The 19,868-nt window shown below is 38.8% G+C and overlaps 1 protein-coding gene across 1 annotated transcript in view; it reads left to right on the top strand.

The window, feature by feature from the left end:
• The window catches only part of KYNU (kynureninase), a 44,230-nt gene that overhangs the window by 23,085 nt on the left and 1,277 nt on the right, over positions 1-19,868 (top strand). Inside the window, exons 8-11 of the mRNA XM_088521812.1 lie at positions 1,909-2,007; positions 3,012-3,085; positions 17,717-17,769; positions 19,263-19,348. Coding sequence (XP_088377938.1) covers positions 1,909-2,007; positions 3,012-3,085; positions 17,717-17,769; positions 19,263-19,348 — 312 coding nt within the window. The remainder of the gene's footprint in view (positions 1-1,908; positions 2,008-3,011; positions 3,086-17,716; positions 17,770-19,262; positions 19,349-19,868) is intronic.

A 19,868-nucleotide genomic window follows, 5' to 3' on the forward strand; every position in this document is an offset into this window, starting at 1 on the left:
TTTGGAGCCCCCGAGCACTTGTGACAGGGTTTGGTCTATATGTATGATGCCTCTTTCTAGTATTGGGGGTTGCAAGGGCATTCTACCTTCTCATATCTCAGGGAGTTTTGTCCTACCTCTCTGATCTTCTCAGTTTGGCAGTCATCTACTTTTTTTTTTTTTTTTTTTTTTTTTCCTTTGTCACCTTCTGTTGAAATGTTTTTTAATAGAGCATATCACTTGCAGACAGGGAAAAGGCTCAGCTGAAAAAAAAAAAAGTGAAAAACAGCTGATTGTAATATGGTAATTACTGCAGAATTGCTTTCTTTTTTAATGAGAAGCTACCTTTTTAAAAAAAATTGTTCAGATATTGCCAGACATGCATTCTGCCAGTCTATCACAATGTTTCTCATTTCCTTTGCAACCAATGAATTTCTGGCAGAAGTTTGAAAGGTTTGTGTGGGACATGTGCAAAGGGATACCCATAAATATTAAAATTCAGTCAACTGAAGCTTTGCAGTTAATGTCTTAAAATGCTAAGTTAAGGAAGTTTTCCCAGAATTTTAAGACATTATTCAGAAGCAGGTTGCCTTTATTTTGCTGTAGCTTATTTCTCTGAAGCAAGGCCATCTTACTACTGAATGAGAGCATTCTCCTGGGGCTCCATTGTGCTTAAACTTCTCTGAATTAACTTCACAATTTCAGTTGGTTTGTCTTAATTTACTTCTGCGTGTCCCTGTGAAGACCGAGCACTGTGGATGCAAAGGTGAGGATGTTTATTGGGACCTTGATTTTGTGCAATAGCGAAAGTTTATGTTGTGCAAATGCTGAGGCAGTGAGTTTTCTTATTTTGGATTATAACTTATCCAAACTTAAGCTGCTAACTTCATTAGCACCTCCATGAGAATTAGTATGTCACATCATCTTAAAATGCTGCTTCATTCAAATAGTTATAGTTTATATAGGAGATTAAATACACCAAAGTACTGTTTAAATAATTTAGTTGAGACTCCCTTGGTGCAAGAAACAGCAAGAGACTTAAGAAAAATCCTTTGTTTTATTATTGGACCTAGATGTTTTTGAAGCCTATGCTCTCACTCTTATTCCTACCATGCTGTCTGCAAGCAGGTGGTTTGTCTTTAAAGCAAAATGCAAAACAGCATTTAATTTGCAGTCCAGGCACAAAAAGCAGTTTTATTTCTCTACACTTAAACAGCGTAGCTTGGAAGAACTTTTGGGGGGCTTTTAGCTTAAAAATGCTGCCATCCAGTGGCTATTCGGTGTGTGAAACTGCTATTTTGGGATCTACACCTCTGTAGTGGTTATGCTTTTCTTTTTCAGTCCCAGCCAAAAAATGTGCCAGTAATAAACACATCCCTTCTTGCAGAGAAAAGGGAAGATATTTTTGCTACTTTTAGGATCAAGTACAAAAGTTCTTAACGATCAACCTACTGCATAGGATGTTGTCAATGCATTTTAATTATCAAAGAGCAAAATCCTCTAAAGGAGAAAATCAGGAGGACCTTGAGTAAAAGTCTTCAAATGCATTTGTTAGAGTATGACTAGCGTCATGAAATATGTCACTGCTATTTAGTGTCTGTCTAGGGCTTGGCCTTTAAGTCAAACATTTGAAGTAATTTATTCTGCATATTTACTTCAAGTTATTCCACTTTATTCTGTAAGAATGTGCTTGAGATCTAAGCTATGTTTGAATGTCCTTGAGAACAAGCTTATAAAAAAAAAATGGATTTTGGTAAATATCTACTGTAAATAAGCTTGATTTTGCTAATAACACAAAATAGAGGGGGCTTGATAGGATGTTTCTATAGAACACAAGTGCATGCAGCTCAAAAGATGCTTTTTGAAATATCATTTTTATAGTGACATTTATCTTTACAAAAAAATGTACTGCATATCTTTTTTCTGCAGGGTTGCTTTGTGGGATTTGACCTGGCTCATGCCGTTGGTAATGTAGAACTTCATCTACATGACTGGGGAGTAGACTTTGCTTGCTGGTGTTCCTACAAGGTAAAATAAATTAATTGCTTGAGAATATCTTCCATAATTATAATTCCATGAGGGGTCAGCAAACTAGTGACCATTGATTGAGACTTTTGGACCTTTATCTGAGAGTGTAGATTGCCTTGTAGATTGCCTTTTCATTTCTATTCCACTTGCTACTGAAGTCTCATCTGACAGAGGAAGGAGGCACTAAAATGTTTTTTTCTTATTTAATTTCTGGGCTTCTGAGAAAAAGAATTTTGTAAGTACCAGTTTATTCAATGAGTCTTTCCAGGGCTGATCTAAAGTGAGTAGCAGTGATGGTTTCATGTGTTCTACACTTGTTTTCCCTGAATTTTCATTTTTTTTTTCTTGGTATTTGGAACACAGACACAAAAAGGTGATGGGCACAGGTTAGGCAGTAATTTCCTTATGTGTGATTTCTCTAGTCAATACTGGCAGTATTTTGTTTGTCCTGCAAGCTCTGATGGCTTTGGCAGATGAATTTGAGTGATGGTGGAACATCTGCTCTGGCTGTTGTCTGATGAGGCCCTCCTCCCGTGTGGAGGAAGTCTTGCAGCTACACAGTTTTCATAAATGGTCCCTAAATAAGAGCATATCCTTGTCAAAACTTAAATAATTTCAGACCATTATACAAGGTGTCTTTAGTTTTGTCAACTTCTTTTGACAGAAATTGCTAAGTAGAGTTGGGTGATTCTATTGGGAGTATAAATGCATATTATGATATGGGACTGTTTTGACTTCATTTATTATGGGCTTTTGCCTGTCACATTTCAATTAGCATGTATAAGCCAAGAAAGACATTTTTAGAACTCATCTGAGAATGAATATGCTTTTACCTAGGCCCCCGCTTGGAGACAAATGCTAAGATTGATGCTAAGTTCTTCAATTAGAAACTGTTAGAAATGTTATAATTGCCCTATTTTATAGGGCAGGGTGAGTGAAGGAAAGCTACCCCCTGTGGATAATGAGCACAAAATGCTCAGTGCATGTTGATTTATTTCTTACAGTATTTGAATTCCGGAGCAGGAGGTCTAGCTGCTGCCTACATTCACCAGAAGCATGCCAAGAGTATTAAACCAGCGTAAGTATATGCCTGTACCAAAATAAAGCATAAAGGTGCTGTGAAGTTAAAATGAGGAAATATCTTCCCTTTGAGTTGAAATCTGAAAGTGAGAAAATGTAAAAGATTGCTAGTCATAGACTGAAGTCATGTTATGTTCGTGGGCGTATGTTGTATATACATATATATGTATATTTATATATAGTGTATAGTTGCAGAAGGCTGAGTTACTCCTTCAAAGAAAGCCTGTTAGGCAAATACTTTTGAGTGATTGCATTAACAAAAAGGGCTGTGCAAGTTAAGATAACTTAGTTATCTGGCTTTGTTACCTCAGGTGAATTTATGCTAATTTTAGCTAATTTTGAAATTGTCAATGTACCTGCTCCCATCTAAAGTAGACTTTTTCCTTGAGATCTACTATCAGTTCTCAGTGAAATGTAATTACAAAAGAGAATGCTTGTAATATTAAAACTAACCTAATCATGCTGATGAGACAGTTTAAAGTAAAGAGAATGCTTAACTTTTTCCTTTTAAAAATGGATTTTTTAAAATAATCATAGTCTCTGGTTGGTGAACAAAATCAAAGCCAATTTCAACTCTGTGTCTAATAGCTCTTTAATGCTGGCATGTTTTCATTAAAATTATATCCACTGGTAAAGCCAGGAAGCATTACACGGAGATCTGTGTTCTCAAAGACTTTATAATCCATGAAAAGCTGTGCTATCAGAATGCAGGTTAGCTGCATTAAAAAAAAATACCTGTTATTTAAAATGTTATATGACTGTAGACTATATAGGTGTATTAAGAACAGTAGGATTAAGATTTTTAATACATCGACAAATGTAAACACTTTCTGGCTGTAATACCTGGAGAAACTGCTGGCACTTGCTTTTATTTTAGCTTGAAGAAGGCAAACTAAATCAGGTCTCAGAGAGGAAATAATATTATAATAAGTAGCTTCACTGTAGCATGTGCTGGTTTTAGACTGTCTAGACTCTTGGTAGATAACAAAATAACGCTGATGAGTTCTTCTCAGTCACCATAGCAGAAAACTCATTATAATGATATATGACCTGTCATGAGCTGATCTGATCCCCACATGTGAACCCTGCAAAACCTGGCTACTTTTCTGGATTGTTCCACTCAATTCCCTTTCCTCACAGATTATGCTACTTCAATTTTTTTTGTCCTTGTAGTTGTCCATTGCCTGGTTGCTCTTTGGCCGTCTCCTTTGGGACTCTGGAAATGCAGTGGCCAAGGCTTCAGGGTGCAGCTCACCCTGATGTGCTGGATGTGTTGGGTGGCTGGGGAAGATGCCCAAAGAGGTGTCTTTTGGGTGCCTAAAGGAGCAAGCCCACCAGGATGTGCAGAATAGGAGTAGGAGGAAATGGGAAGGTAAAAACAACAACAGAAAAATACCTCAAGGACTTTGGAGGAGGCTTTTTTTCCTCTGTGATGAGGAAAATGATGAAATTTTGAAGCTTTTGTGAGGGCACTAACTGGGTATTGCAGGTAGGACCTTAAATTAGTTTTTTCCTGAACCAGATTCTTCATACATAGTCATTAACTTGTGTATTGGGCTGGGGTATAGAATGTCTTAAATATAAATGCTTCTGTGCAAAAGACTTTTTCAGCCTGGGACCCAATTAAGGATACAATTCTGAACTTCCCACAGAGACTGTTAACATTATTAAACCGTAGTTATTTCATACTGCCTAAGATCTGATAATCACTCGTTGGGCTGTAAGTAGATAGTACTCCCCCTGGTTGCTTTGCTTTTCTTTCTTTTCCACATTGACCAGCCATTCCAGGCTCCAAATAAGGCAGTGAGACAAAGGAAAATTTGTCTATGTCAAAGTATTCAATTTTACAGCTGATTTAAATGCAGAGCAATTTGCTGCATGTTGTACAATCAAATAGAGTGGAATTTAACTGCTCTGGAAGTTGCGGGCTTTATGCTTTATCTAAAGTCTTTGGCTGTCGTCTGAATCAAGGATGACACCCAGTGGCCAGACAACTTCATTCAAGAGCAGAAGCACCCAATGCTTTCCCTCTCTGTGCACCTCAGCCCACACATAGGCTGATTAAATTCCTGTCTGACAGATCCCCTTTTTGTCCTTTGGGTGTTCTGAAATACTGTTTTTAACTCACAGCAATATTGCAGGATTGGCATCCATATGCCAATATGGATTTTCTCGTGTGTGTCATCATTCATTTTTTCCTCAAGCTATTGGTTAGGTAGTTGTTTTTGATATCAGTTATATATTGCATTTTAATATTAAATGTATGTTCTGACCATAATTCAGGGATGCTTATTTACTGCTGCTTTCTTCTAAAATGCAACTAGAGGAAGAAGTTTTTGTTTCTTTAACATTCTTCGTTCACCAGGAAAGGCCTTGCTTAAGCCACCTTTTGCTTGGAGTTCAGTCCAAGGTTGTGGCAACCTTTTGCAAAGTGGGGCAACCCAAAACGGGTGTTACTTGATAGTGTTGTATGGCAGTGGTGTTGATTTTTGTCTGCTCTTTGCATATCTATAAACTTCTGGTGAGTTGTTCCAGTCTCAGCACTTTGCTAGTGAAGAATGTTACTTGCGCTCAAGAGCAAGGTTGGGTCCTTGGGCCTGATGTTGAGACCACCAAGGCTGTGAACCTAGAGGTCCCATTTGGCACTCCCTGAAGTACCCTGGGATGCCAGTTTCTTGATACTGGATTTCTTAATTCATGGCAAGGGCCACAGGTCTGTAATTTACATGTAACCATCATCACTAGTATCTTTACCCAAACATGTTGGCCAGTCTTTTGCCAGGCCTCAGTCTTTCTTCCTTTAGCAGTAAAATTGGATCAATCTAACATATATAGGCACAATATTCCTCTTCTCACATGATCTCAGCTCCTTTGAAGTCTGTTATTAATATAAGAAGAGCTTTTTTTTAAATACCTGCTCTATATATCACAATGCAATCCATTCCTGGCTAATTGTGCTAGGGTCATGTCTCCATGGGAGAATTTCAGAGAGGAAAGGCCTGGTCAGAGCAGAACAACAAAACGGTAGCAAAACTCTTTGGCTAGTTAGTGCCTGCCCTATCCTGCATTGCAGACTGTCCACGTGGACTAGGTTGCAGAGGAGATACTTTCCAAGAGGCCGAGAGCACTAAGATGTCCAACTAATGCTGAAATTGAGCTTGCCTTGCCTCGTGTCCTGGAAAAGCTTCTTTCTCTTGGTTCTGTTCCTCATATTTTTCCATCTATATAATGAAGGAGAATTAAAATTTACTGAACAAATCGGCTGTGCGGAAACATGAATGTTTGTAAATGTGTGGGGTAGGAGGTGGTGGTGAAGTTAGGTCTTCTCGTTGGAGTATCTGTGGTTATAACTATGTAGTGAGTTTAACTTCACTGTCAGCGGCCATAGGAGTTGGGAGGGAGAAACTTGCTGAGCTCTGAGATAGGGGAAAAGAACAGCCCTCGCTGAATCCCTGTAATAAAAAGTAAGGCACAATTTAAAAAGATGAAAGGGAAGTAAATGTATGTAAAGCAGCCAGGAGAATAATAGATAAGCCTTTGCAGAGGATTAAATGAAAATTGTACACAGTCTAGTGTTTAAAATGAAAGGATTTATCAAGACTTAACTCTAGCACAGACTAGCAGCAGGTAGAGTTTAAAAATAAAAAGTTTGTGTGATGTAAAGAAATGCTGTATGTGCTGTATGTCCAAAGAGCGTGTTGGCTTTTATTGCAGGATAAAATTGTATCAAAGAACAAAATAACGAAAAGATAACTATTTTATACTAGCTTTGAGAAACACAGGGTATTTTCAAATAAATCCTTTGCAGACAGGTGAGAAATCAACTTTTCTTTTAGATCACCTTCCCTTTTGACTTATGATCCCAATGAAAATGCCAGAGCACATGTGAGAACCTTTTATGAAGACCTGCGTAGTTTTGATATGTGAACTTTTACATGGTATAGAATACACAAAAATAAGATCCACACTGCCTGGCATTTCCACTTTCCCCTTTTCCCAGAAGATCTGCATATTGAAATTTCAATGACAGGTCCTATTCACTCAGCAGTCTTAATTTTGCAAGAGACTGCTTGATTCCCTCCAAGGCTAGTAGTTCCTGTTGAGCTTTCCTCTAGTTATCCTCTTGATTGCTGAGGAGGCACCGCATTATTCTAGTCCTCATTAGAGCCACACAGTCCCCAAACAATGGTTTGAAGCCTCTGTGAAAATAATGTTCTTGTGGAATAGTATTATTTTTACTTGGACAAGAAGATGGTCAGAAAAAGTGTGTGAAGGTTGTAGACAGATATGTATAGCGTGGTTGTATATATATAAAATATAATGCATGTACATATATGGTGGATATGGTGTGTGTGTTTGTATAAAGGAGATAAAAATATTTACCATTTTGCAAAGGACTTATGGTTCTCTGTTAAAGGAGTAACCAAGAGTTCTCTGCTCTTACTCAAAATGCTTCTAGGAAAAATAGACCAAAATGGCCAGACTTCAACTGTCCTTTTCTTTCTTTGGAGTCTCCCAGATCTGCCTAGCTTAGCTTTGCTTAAAATTATAGTGGATCCGATCAGCCTGGTAAAGGAGAGGATCTGCAGGCGCGATATAGAGGGCTTCCAGGAAGCTGCACCAAACAGAGCAAGGTCAAAAGTGGTCGCAGATAAAAGTGCATAAGTTTGCAGAAGGATTTGTCACAGGTCCTGCTGCACTCAAATTGCCCAGTAATATATCGGTAAGCTATTTGTGGCACACAACGCTTGTCTCTGAAGTGCATAAAGTATCCCATATTAAGGTAAAAATGAACTGTTTCTTTGCCAAGGAGATGAGAGCAATTTAGCTCCTTGAGCTAATTTAAAAACCAAAAGTTAAAACCTCCCCCGGGAAGAGGCTGTTTAGGAATGAAGGCATTGGCTAATTAGGCTTAATTGCATTGTCTTGGGACAAGTGATTTATTAGGCCAATCTAGGCCCATGATGGACCTGCAGGGGTGTGTTCTCACTGTCACAAACTGAATCCCAAATATCCAGGAGCATCTTTTAACCTTAGAGAGAGTCTTTGGAGGGGAAGGAGGAAGCAAGCAAGGTTAATGTACATTCACCTATTCCCATATCACCTATCCCAATCTCATCTCCTCAGCTTTGTGCATCCTTTTATGTTGTTCCCATGCCTATAGTTGTCTCCAGGTTCTCTGCCAAGCATTTGCTCTCCCTCTTCCTGCAAATCTTCCTTGATAATTAAGCAATATCTTCAAGCAATCTTGCTTATTTTGTCATGATGAATAATCCTCTCCCTCATTCCTCTCTGGTAGTGTTCCCCTGTGTCTGGTCACCTTTGTCTTGGTTAGATATTGAGGCCTTTGAAACAGGAGCTGCGTGTCTCCTTGTAAACTCCTGGGATTATATACCAGTAAATTTGGTGTATATTAAGTTACATTACCTCCAGATAATGTGGTTAATGGTTAATGTCCTCTCTTATTTCCTTTTGTGTTTCCCCCCGCAAGCTACACAGACATTTAATTTTAAACACTCAATATTTAAAATGGAGCACTGGGAAAATCAGAGGCGTGTTTGTTGTGTTAAAAAAAAAAAATCTCAAATATGTAAGATACAGTTTTTAAAAAGCATGGACCGATTCCTGCTTTTGATGTAGGCATCCCTCTGCATTTCTAACCTGCAAGCCTGCATTAACCCATGTGAGAAAAGGAAGAGGCCTCAGAGTGTTTGCAGTCACCATCTGTGGTAGTACCGAAGCATTGATGATGATGATGTTACCATCATCAAGGCCATGCAGTCCAGGAGGTTCCCTGACCTCCTGGTCAGTAGATATGACCTAGGCCTTATCCACCTACTTGGTACCTCAGATCCTCATTTATCTGTTCAGCTCCAAGTACCTGGGGTCTTGCAGCTTCTTAGAGAGCTTCACACTGCATCTTCATGCCTTTTTGCCCATTCCCTTTGGAGAGCGATCCCAAAGTCATCTTGTTGTTCTGTCATTTCATCTCTTATAAGATGAAATGTCATCCCTCTTTGGAGGAGGAACTCTAAAATAACCCCGAAAGATGCTCATTTCTGTTCTGTTAATGATTTCCTTTCTTAGAGTTCAGCTCTATCAACTCAGGTTAAGTTCATTTCTCCCTGCGTATCATTTATTGGTAGTAAAGGTTTTGAAGCACAACTGGATCCTGTGGTAACTCCGACTTTTAAAACTTTGAATTCAATTAGTTCTAGCCTGCCCACAGATATGCATTAAAAAAAATAATGTGAAAGATTCTGCATTTCAGGCAAAGAGCAGAGATAACTATTACATTTCAGCTAGTAAGTATTCTATTAAAGATCTTGCAGTAAGACTGTGATGCTGTATTCAAAAACAATGAAGACCTGAGGAAGCGCAACTTCCCAGATCTTAAATTTTTTATACTGTGGTTCAGTCAGATGTATGTATCTATTATTTAGAAATCTATCTTGATTTAACCACTCAAAGATTCATTCAAGGGATTGAGACCACCATAGTTCAGTAAATGCATCACAGTAATCAAAACCATGCAAGTCTCCTTTAAGTTAGAATTCGTATTTAAAAGTACCTCTAGGAGGGATTGTTGCCTTTTCTTCTTGTTTAATCTATTTGAAACAGCCTACAAATTTAGTGAATTCTTAGCAAATGTAATGTGCTTTTTTTATCCCCATAATATAATTGGGAACTATTCAATACTTTATAAAGATTAGTGAGAAATTTATTAATATCTCTGAGTAAATTGGCTCCCTGCTTGATTTTTAATTTCTAGTGTTAGGCAGAGGATTTGATTTCCTCCTACTAAATGCACTAGCATACTGTTGGCTGTATTCCCTCTTTTCATATAGCTGATACTTGGCTGGTGGAAGGGATATATGAGCACTTTGTGATAATAGTTGTTCATCAGCTGATTTAACAGTTTAATTCAACTTCATTAGCCCTAGAGGGGTTGGCTTTTTTGGAAGACTTTTTTTTCCCCCCAGGATTTAGTTTAGGCTCAGGTTTTGTCTGTGGCTTGGTCATACCTTTCTCTTGCCTCATTATGGTAAATGAAATTATCATCGCTCATCACAGCGCCTTTGAGGTTTATTGGGGAGGGCTGCGTGTAGCCATCAAGCCCTGATTGCATTGCCCAGTGCTGCAACCATTTCTCTTCCCCATTCTCTTAAAACAGCCACTTGTTTCCCACTGAAGAACTGAACTCAATCTCCTCTTATTTTGACCTGGGGGGGAAATGGGGAGGAACGTGTTGAGATTGGCGTATTCCCGCTTGTGTTGAGTCTAAAAGACTAACGAGGAGAAAAATCAATTCAGGAAGAACATGTGTAGCCTCTATCTTCAAATACCTATCGGCTATAAGTCACCTTGTGCTTGACTGACCAAGCAGCCAGGTTTTTCACCCAAGGGAGTCTCTAATTGTTGCAACAGTTACGGTAAATTCTGTCTTGTTGAGAGGAGTGATGTCCCGTTCCCTTGGAAAAAGGGTGGTAATGATCACTCAAACAGAGGACTTAGTGGTTTCATCCATTGCATAGTTAACTGTGGCAATCTTTAGATTATAAAACTGTTTTTAGTGATTTTTGGTCCTTGCTGTTAAAAGCTTGCTGCTAGGCAGAAAATGAATTTAGCCATTTTTAACCAAGACAAGCTGCAAAATAGAGGAGAGAAAATGTCTCCCTTTAGATGGTACTATAAATGCAAGCTACTTAACGGAAGAAAAATGTCATGCTATTAGCTGCTAATACAATCATATTACTTTGGTCTTTTGACAAAGTAAAGCCTCATTGATATTAAATATGAAAAGTTACTACTTCTGTGGTAGCAACTTTTCATGAGGAGTTTAGGGTTTTTCCGCTGAGTTCTAAGAGACTGGTCCATTAATAATGCATGGTGTTGCTCACAAGTCACATATGCTTAATAATTAGGGATATTTGTAATGAGTTGAAAAGGGTAAGGAAAGTGTCAGGTTATGTGGAAGTCCAAAACAACGGAAGTCTGGAGCTAGTAATTACCTGGCCCTCAAGTTTTTCATTCTCATAAAAAAAAAAAAAAAAAAAAAAAATTAGATAAAATAAAGACTTTAAATATTGCTTGAGGCAATCTTGGCAAGAAGATGGTAGATTTTTGAAATATTACAGACATCTAAGAGGGACTGGTTACTAACTCCTTTAATCCCTCATGCACTTCCTAGCGGAGCATATGTACTAGGAAGTATATTCCATAACTGACACCTGTACAGGAGGGTTAAAATCTCTGAATTTTGCACTTAGGTGATGAAACTGAGATCTGGTTTTCTGTTATTCCTTGTTTTTTATTAAGCAGGCCCCTCATTGCCACACCAAATATTGCTGCAGTGTTTCCTTCCACGGGCCCATCAGCAGGAGAGTGCAGGGTCAGAACGGGACTTTGCTGCCAGGCTCAGAATTAGGGTGACCAAGGTGCAGTGTAATCAGGGAGGCTGCGGGAAGCATCGTTAGCAGGAGCTCATTTTGACTAAATCGCCCACCTCCGAGATGCAATGTGAGGCATCCTGGTGCTACAATATGCATTTTGGTTTAGTTTCAGTAAACCACATAAGTGATAAAACCATGTAAGCAATGGAAATGCTGATTTTTTTTCCTCCCTTTTCTTTCTTTCCTAATATAAGTGCCATGGGCCAAAAATAATGATCTCTCTAACTTTGGAGCCTGAGAGGATCATTTCAGGGAAAGATGGGGCGGAGGGGTGGGAAGAAAACTGTCGCATCAGCCATGACCTCCCACTCCCATCTGTCCATCCATATTTCAAAGCATCCAGTGTAAAATACTCCGAGGAAATCTATTTTTCTGTTCTTACATGGTTCTCATTACTAAGTATGTGAAAACACGGTAATGAATATATTTTCACCACTCACTAGGGAGTTAGGGCAGTGCTCAGCATCATTGCTGGAGAGGAGAGCTCGAGGCACAGAAAAACTAAATGACTCATCCATGATCAGGCAAGTCTGTGACAGCAAAGAAAATTGAAACTCCTTCTCAAAGCTCAGTCAGTGAGCCAAAACGATGCTATGTGAAGTAATGAGCAGTGTTTTTTTTTTCTCTGCTTAGACTGGATTTTTTTTAATTCTAAATTTTTGCATTGAATCCAGAGGGAAGAGTTGTCCCTTGGACTTTCAATAAAGATAAAGCAAAATATATGCATATATCTATATGCATTTATAGATACCTATGCATGAATATATTTAAAATATATTAAAAATTACAAATACAGAGCACAAAAATCAGTGAAGAATAGAACAGACTGACTGTGCCCTGACTTTTGAGCCTGGACATCAGGTCTCCCTCCAGAGCCTGCCTGAAGCCCCAGCAGCCCATGTGCATTCACAACTAGAGGATTTGTGTAAGGCTCTAATGCGTGGGCTGTTTCCTCACACTATTTGTGCTGCTGAGTTAGATGTAGGAGTGTGCTGTGTGCTGCAGGGGGGAGACAGAAGTCACTGTCTCTTCTGCTCCCTGTCCTCCCTTGCTGGTTGCAGCACCTTGGGTTTGTCTGACTTTGGTTTGACCCAGTCAGTCCATGCTTCTATGTCTATAGTTTGTGACATGTCCTTCTGTGCTCTCTTCCCTCTTAGGAGGGTTAGATTAGGTTTTCTAAACTCTGATGATGGGAAATACAAGGTACTGTATACTTGATGCCTCCAGAAGACCTGCAGGAAGTTTGTAAGTGAAGTGACTGCCCAGATGAGAAAAAAATGGATTGAGATACCTGGAACTTTATGGGCCCCTCTGGGGGAGGAAGACTGTGCAAAAGAAGAATGTTAATGGCCTACTTTGAATAGGTTTTAGCCAAGGAAAGCCTAGCTGACAAATGGAAATGTAGAGAGGAGAAGACTGACTCCTGAGAGGAGCAAAAATCAGCAGAGTTTGAAAACTTTCTGGAAGTTACGCTGTAAATTTGTTCTGTTGGGCAAGAGTCAGGTGGTTTTGGGAGGGTGATGTAAGAGTTTGTTTATATGATTCTGGTTTCTGGGACTGACTTCCACCTGAGTACGGCAGCATGAGAGTGTGCTCCTGCTCCAAACCCCAGACCTGCCGTATTTTTAATATCCATCCTGCACTACAGGGAGCCCCAGGACACTGCTCAAGATGTAGAACTAAATTTGTGTGCATTAGACTCATATATGGGTGTAAGTCATATGAAGGAATATATTTGTGCTTTGGGAGTTGGTTTATAACATTGGTTTCTCAGGATTTCTCTCTTTAACCAGCCTTCTGAAACATTGCAAGCTGGAAAAACCTGAGCTTGGGATGTGGCATTAGCGGTTTGGTAGTGTCGTGTTCTCTTAGGTAGTAGAACGATGCTTAAACATGAGCAATGTGCTGTGTTTGAGGTCAGATTCAGCTTGTTCCTAACCTCAGGCAGGTTTTTCAATTATTTTGGTAGTCTACTTGTTAAGACCTTGTGGGTCATTAATTTAACGCATTCCCTGCCGATGGAGGGATACCGGAGACACAGTGAACCTATGCCCGTGCCAGTGTCGTGTGCCTCTTTGGCTGCTTTTATAGGTTTTAAGAATATTGTGAGGCCTAAACATATGGAGTTGATGTGTTAGGGACCCTTTTGAACTAACCATTTATGTCACAGATGTTTGGGATTGCAGGAAACCGTTAAGTTGCCTTTGCAGATGTAGCATAGTCATGTTGGATCCTTATAATAGGTTGTCTTCTGTGTTTTCCAGTATTTCTAGGTACTGGCTGGTGAACTTCTGGTGGGAGAAAGGGCCTGAAATTCCTCAGCCATAAAGCCATGAGTTTTTTCCAAAAGACAAATGCAAACACAAGTATTTTACTACTTTCCTAATACTAATTCCCTCTTCCTCAGAGCTCAAACAGGATTCACAATCAAATGTTTTTTAAAAAAATGCACAATAGTCAGAAGTGCAATCGAAGAAAAAATTAAAAAATCAAAGTCTGGTTATGTGAAACTGAATTAAATAAATTATATGTAGCATGGTTTGCTGGTATGTGCTCCTAGTAGACACACTATTTAAGAAAGACATAGGAAATTTCTCCACAGAATTGACCTGGTTGCTGAGGGGAGACAAACTGCTCTGTGTGCAGCGCAGCTGGCAAGTTTAACCAAGTTTTGTCACTTAGAGCTGTGTCCCTGCTGCAGCTTTTTGACTTGCTCTCTCGTGGACAGAAAATAATTTTCGCCCAGTATGATGACAAGGTACCTTGAATGCATTGCCCCGGATTGCAAAACCCAAGCTGCATTAATAATATTTGCCTGTCTTCTCTACCATTGCTCCAGAGTTTCTTCCTCTTTTTTCTTTCCAAGAAGGGAAATGAGACCCATGTTGCTTCAAGCTGTAAATTATAAATGAATAGCACGATTGTCTGTAACTCAAAGCAAAGGTCAAAGGGATTTTTTCTATTTTTTCTATGTCCCTTAACTGGATCTTCTTTGTTTATACTGTGCATGCATCATCATTATCATTGTTATCCCACACTCTTGCACCATTATTGCAACTACAAATGAGATGGTTGAAGCTACGAACCACCAGAGCTTCAAGCTAATGCATACGGATACCAAGGGGGAAAATGAGCTAAATAAAAACACTTATTGAAGAGATTGTTCCTGGTGTAAACATGCTTTTTAGGAGTAGGTCTAAATTAGAGGACAATATTCCTTTTGGGAAGCAAATGTCTACTTATCGATTTGCAAAATAATCAAAATGTGAAGATGAAATAAGGGACTTGAAAAACTTTCATTGATAATCGTCATGAAATTGAGCAAGTAAGAGCTTGCTTTACAAATGTGCAAGATATAATTTAAACTAAATCTGTGTTTAGAGGCTACAAAATTCTCCAGGATGTCCTCGTTGCTATCAGGACAAGAAGACACGGCTTTCATATGAAGGATAAAATAGAGCAATTCTTTAATTTTAAAAGTTACTCATGAACTGCTCTTTGTCTGCAAGGAGAATGTTTTTCAGTCCAGTTACAAGCTCAAGGTATTTTTAAATACAAAAACATCAAATATGACTTTTCAGATCCTCCCATTTTACATAGATTGTCTTGAAATTCAGCTTTAACTTAAGTCTTGGTGTCTTTGTATTTGAAACAAGAGTAGTCAAAATGTCGACTTCACTTCCAATACCCAGTTTGCATGCAGAGTAACAACTCTTTAATACAAAATTTTACTGCAGCCTCTTAATGTGCAGTTTTATTGCCTGTTATTTTTAGTGAGCATTTATAAAGCCTTATGTTTAGGGTTTAACACCTTAGCTATTTCCCATCACAACAGGATGAAATTTGGCATAGCAGTGGCTACCCTCATTTCAAATTTTTCACAGAAAATTGTAAACAGCAAATTGCTAATTTGTAAAGACTTTGTTAATTTCTGCACTTTGAAGCCTGTCAACTTAAATGTCAAATAATGACATCCATATGGACCATTAGATCAATGATGATTTAGGACCAGAGCTGCCTCACAGTGCATATCCTACAGTGACACTTCTGAAGCTCTAGAACAGCCTCCCCGCCAAAAAAAAAAAATTATCAAAGTTATGGTAAGAAAGAGCAAGACAGCTAAAAGTATCTTTTAAAAAATCCTTCACCCTGTCACTTTGCAAAAGTTCTGGAATTTCAGTTTCCACATTCCAATCATGACTCTACAGCAGGCTGGTTTGAGCCAGTTTCAGTTATTGAGTTTTGAGCTTTTGAGGTGCAACCTGAGTTGTCTTTAGGAAACGGTCTGAGCAGAACATATTATTGTTTTCTCCTTGCTGCAGAATATTAGTCCACCTGCTGCATTTCACACCGGGATTTTTGCTGGACAAAACTTTTGGACTTCATGGAATGCATGTGGCATTGATATCAGCAGGATTTTGTAGTAATACAGAGTAATTCAGGCTTTATGGCAAAATATTCTATACATATTATACAGTAATGCTGAGTAGCTAGGGTATCTTTTATGATTCAAAGCATTTGTAATGGAGTCACATGTGCAGAACCTGTGGTATGTTTTATTTGGGGTATATTCATTTTGGCAATGTAATATCTCATTTGAAGCAAATACGTATTGCACTATTGATTTTCATGGGTCTTAGAGTAGAAACATCCTGCAGCTATAAAAACCTCCGTGCTTTCTCTGTGCACACTATGTTTAGATGCAGCTCAGAGCCTTTCATAGGAGTAAACATAAAACCTATGTTGTTGTGCAGAAATGCCAAGTACTTTGTTTTACACTGTGCACAACAAGACTATATAAGTCCATAACGAGGCTTTAACTCAGATGTGGTCCTCATACCATGGAGTTAAGTTCCTCTAAGTGTGGTGCAGAGAAGTGTTTCTGCTTTACAGAGAGGTGGTTCTTTTCCTTGTTCACCTCCAGGAAGGCTGAGCTACCAGGAACTTTTACCCCTAGCTTTCTTTTACTACTGCAACTTTTGAGCATTCCTGGCCTTTATCCCCACCCGTTCAGCTACCTGGCATAGAGAAAAGGGAGCAAAGTCTAGGGAGAAATGTTTTTATGCCACCGTCTCCAGAGACCTTGGGAAGGCATCTTCAGCCACGGCTTCTGTGCTGTACCAACTGTGAGATTTGAAATACAAGGGGAAAAAAAGATGTTTTTAGGGTTTTTTTCCATCCTTTCTGCTGCTCTCTAGTACTTTTTGTATCTTGGAGTGCCAGAGGCCGAGTCCAATCCAGCTGCTTTGGGAGGTGGGAGAAAACCCCTCACCTTCACCCGTGGAATCCGACCCATTCACCTCTCCTACAGAAAGTTAATGCCACTAAAATGCTTCCTGGTATCTCAATCCATAAAAGATTCAAGGAGCATCTCAGCCACCACCACCAGAAACTTATTTCTCTCTTTCCCAACATGTCTCTGCATGGATTGGAAATCTGTTTATAGCAATGTCCTTGAGAAGGTTTCCCTTCAAGTCAGGCAACAGTAATAATATAATGTCCTCTTAATTAAAATGCTACAATAAATTATTTTCAATGTAACAGATTTTTTTTTTTTCCTTTCTTGGAGATGATCTGAAAAATATGATCTGTCAAGTAAATTGCCTTAAATTTAATTTTAAAGGGTCTTTTCTGAATAGTAATTTCAGTTTCAGGAAAAAACGTACTCCAGAATTCCCATCCTTGTCTCACAGCAAAGAAAAGACAAAGCCAGCACAGTCTGTCTTCCGAGACCCTGTTGTCCATCTGCTGTTTTCATTAATATCTTTGCTTTATGAAATTGTGTGATTTTTATAACACCTTTTAGCTTTCAATATTCATTAAGCTAACTTTAGGAATTTAATGCTTAGGAATGGAAGAGTGAAAGTATTTTATGTTCTGTTTTTTCATTTTGAAAAATGAATTCAGACAAAATTGATATTGTTAGAAATCAATAGTCAATTGAAGAATGTAATGCATTTTTATCCTTAGCTGTTAAAGAGAAATTTCCAAATAGTAAAAATTAAGTCGTTAATCCTTGCTATTTATAGAATTTAATGCCTCTTTATGCCATTGTTACATTAGAAATGTATATAGTTCTTAAATCTTATTTATATATTTCTTAACTTTCAAAAGCAAGTTAAAACATATCAAAGAAAGGAGGTTGTTTTTCATTTACTTGCTCTTACCAATTTTAGGCTCATTGGCTGGTGGGGTCATGAATTCAAAACACGATTCCTCATGGAAAACAGTACGTATCTCTATGTTCTACAGTTTTACCTCAAAGGATGTGTTTTTATATAACCAGCATCACTTTTACAGTAGTTTAGATGTTTAAATCAAAGGAGTTTGAGAGAATTTTGCATTTCACCTATGTTAGCAGTGTTAAATTAAACTAATCCCAAATGTGTAACACAATTGAGTCAATAAAATAAATACAGGAATAAATTTGATCTTTAGGCTTGCCTATCCTGTTATCCACTTCTAGCTGTTTCACTTAAATACCCCAAAGCCCCTTCAAAATGCAGATGTGGCCTATGAATAAAAGTTTAAAAGTGAATTAAATCCGTAGGATGCTAACAAACGACTGTTTGCATTCGTGGTGGTTAATATCTTGCTTTGGGATTAGTTCCATGGGAATTAACACAAAATGATATGCGTAAAGGTAAGGCAATCTGACATAAGCGATGGGGCATCACGAGTGCTTCAGCATCTCCAAATCCCTTGCACTTGCAATGGAAGGAGCATGAGACTAAATCAAATCTACTCTGAAGGACACTGAAGCTTTATTGTCCTGACGTGTTATGAAATTAGGCTTCCTTTCTGTGTCCAAGCTGTTTGATTTTCTGCAGCCTTGTTTCAAAGCACTGCAGAGAAGCTGCTGTGAAGGATCATGAGAAAGATGATTTTGTTTGGATTTTGGGGGCGTGTGTGTGGTTTTGGGTTAGGCTGCAGAGCACGTCTCTAATAGTATCCAGCTGCTCCTTGTCTTCTGTCCAGGTATAAGCCAGTGGAACACTGAAAAAAAAAAAAACCAGCAGAAGACACAAATTACCTTGTAGTACTGTTAGAAGAAGAGTTGTTTGTTAATTTCCATGGAGAATCGATATGGAGAAGCTGGGAAAAAATCGCTATAAAATTAAGCGGGCTGCGATGTGCGAAGACCATCTCCCTCAACGCTCTCTTGCTTGGGTGCTGGGCGTAAAACACAGAAGTGACTCAGAAATCAGTGGTGCTTGATGCCTTTATTAAACAGTTTTTGTGAGCTTTCACAGCCAAAAATCCCCAAAACTTCGATATGTGGCCAGGAGCTGGAGCTCACCATAGACACAGTCTCCCACTTGTTGCCTCAGTTTATTAATGAAGTTGAGGAACGTGATTCCCTAGCGGCACGCTCCGGCTTCGCGGGAGCTCCTCTGCTGACTCGGAGTTTCTCCGGTTTATGCCGGTGTTAAGAGAGATTCAAGTGTAAAGGTGGTTTTAACACACACCATTTAAGCAAATTAATTGCAGTTCTCTAGTTCCCATGAAGCAGCTAATGAGATCTTCCACTGGATAAAATTGGGCTTCTCTGGGAGTTCAGAGTATTAGCTGGGAATAGATTACTATTTCCTTTTAATGACTGATTCTTAAAGGCCACGTCAGCAATATATTTTATTGCTGGAGGACAGGCTTCAAGATAAGGTCCAAGACATTACGAGTGAAAAAAATCACAAACATTAATATCCATTATTCATTTTCCAGAATTGCAACTAAGTGAAGGAATTAATGGCTTCCGCTTATCAAATCCTCCAATTTTACTGGTCTGTGCTTTGCAAGCTAGTTTAGAGGTAAGTGTCTGCTTTACTTCAACTTGGAACTTAGGAGTATAATAATGTTGAAAGAAAGTTGTTCCTCCAACTTTTAGATGGATGCCAACACTAGAACTGCTTTTCTCTGGGAGCTGCCTCTCCTTAACTGTATAACACTTCCTTTGCTGTAGTGTGACAACAGGCTGATGCTGGAAAATAAGAGCAAAAAAAAAAATTCATGAGGAGGAAGGTTGTGGAATTTTGTGCAATAGGTATCAGTCATGACATTGCAGTCCTAACCCCCAGCTTTTGCTGCTTGAGGCAGGAAAAGCCGATGTGGGGTTTGGGGTTTTACTCAGCACAGTTGCATGTGCAGAGTTACAGTTGCATGTGCAGAGAATTTTGGTGCTGCTGGGTGCAAATTCCTGCCTGGGTGCATTTAAAACTGTTGAACAGCAGACAGGGGTGTTAGTTCAGATCATGGATAAGAGCTTTATCCTGTATTCTCAAAAGCCCCATTTTGCCATGTCCAGATATAACATATATCAGATATTGCCAC

The sequence above is a fragment of the Tinamus guttatus genome, unplaced genomic scaffold, assembly GCF_059628265.1.
Source record: "Tinamus guttatus ecotype Peru unplaced genomic scaffold, ASM5962826v1 Tinamus_guttatus_pri_ptg000133l, whole genome shotgun sequence".
Classification (NCBI taxonomy): Eukaryota; Metazoa; Chordata; class Aves; order Tinamiformes; family Tinamidae; genus Tinamus; species Tinamus guttatus.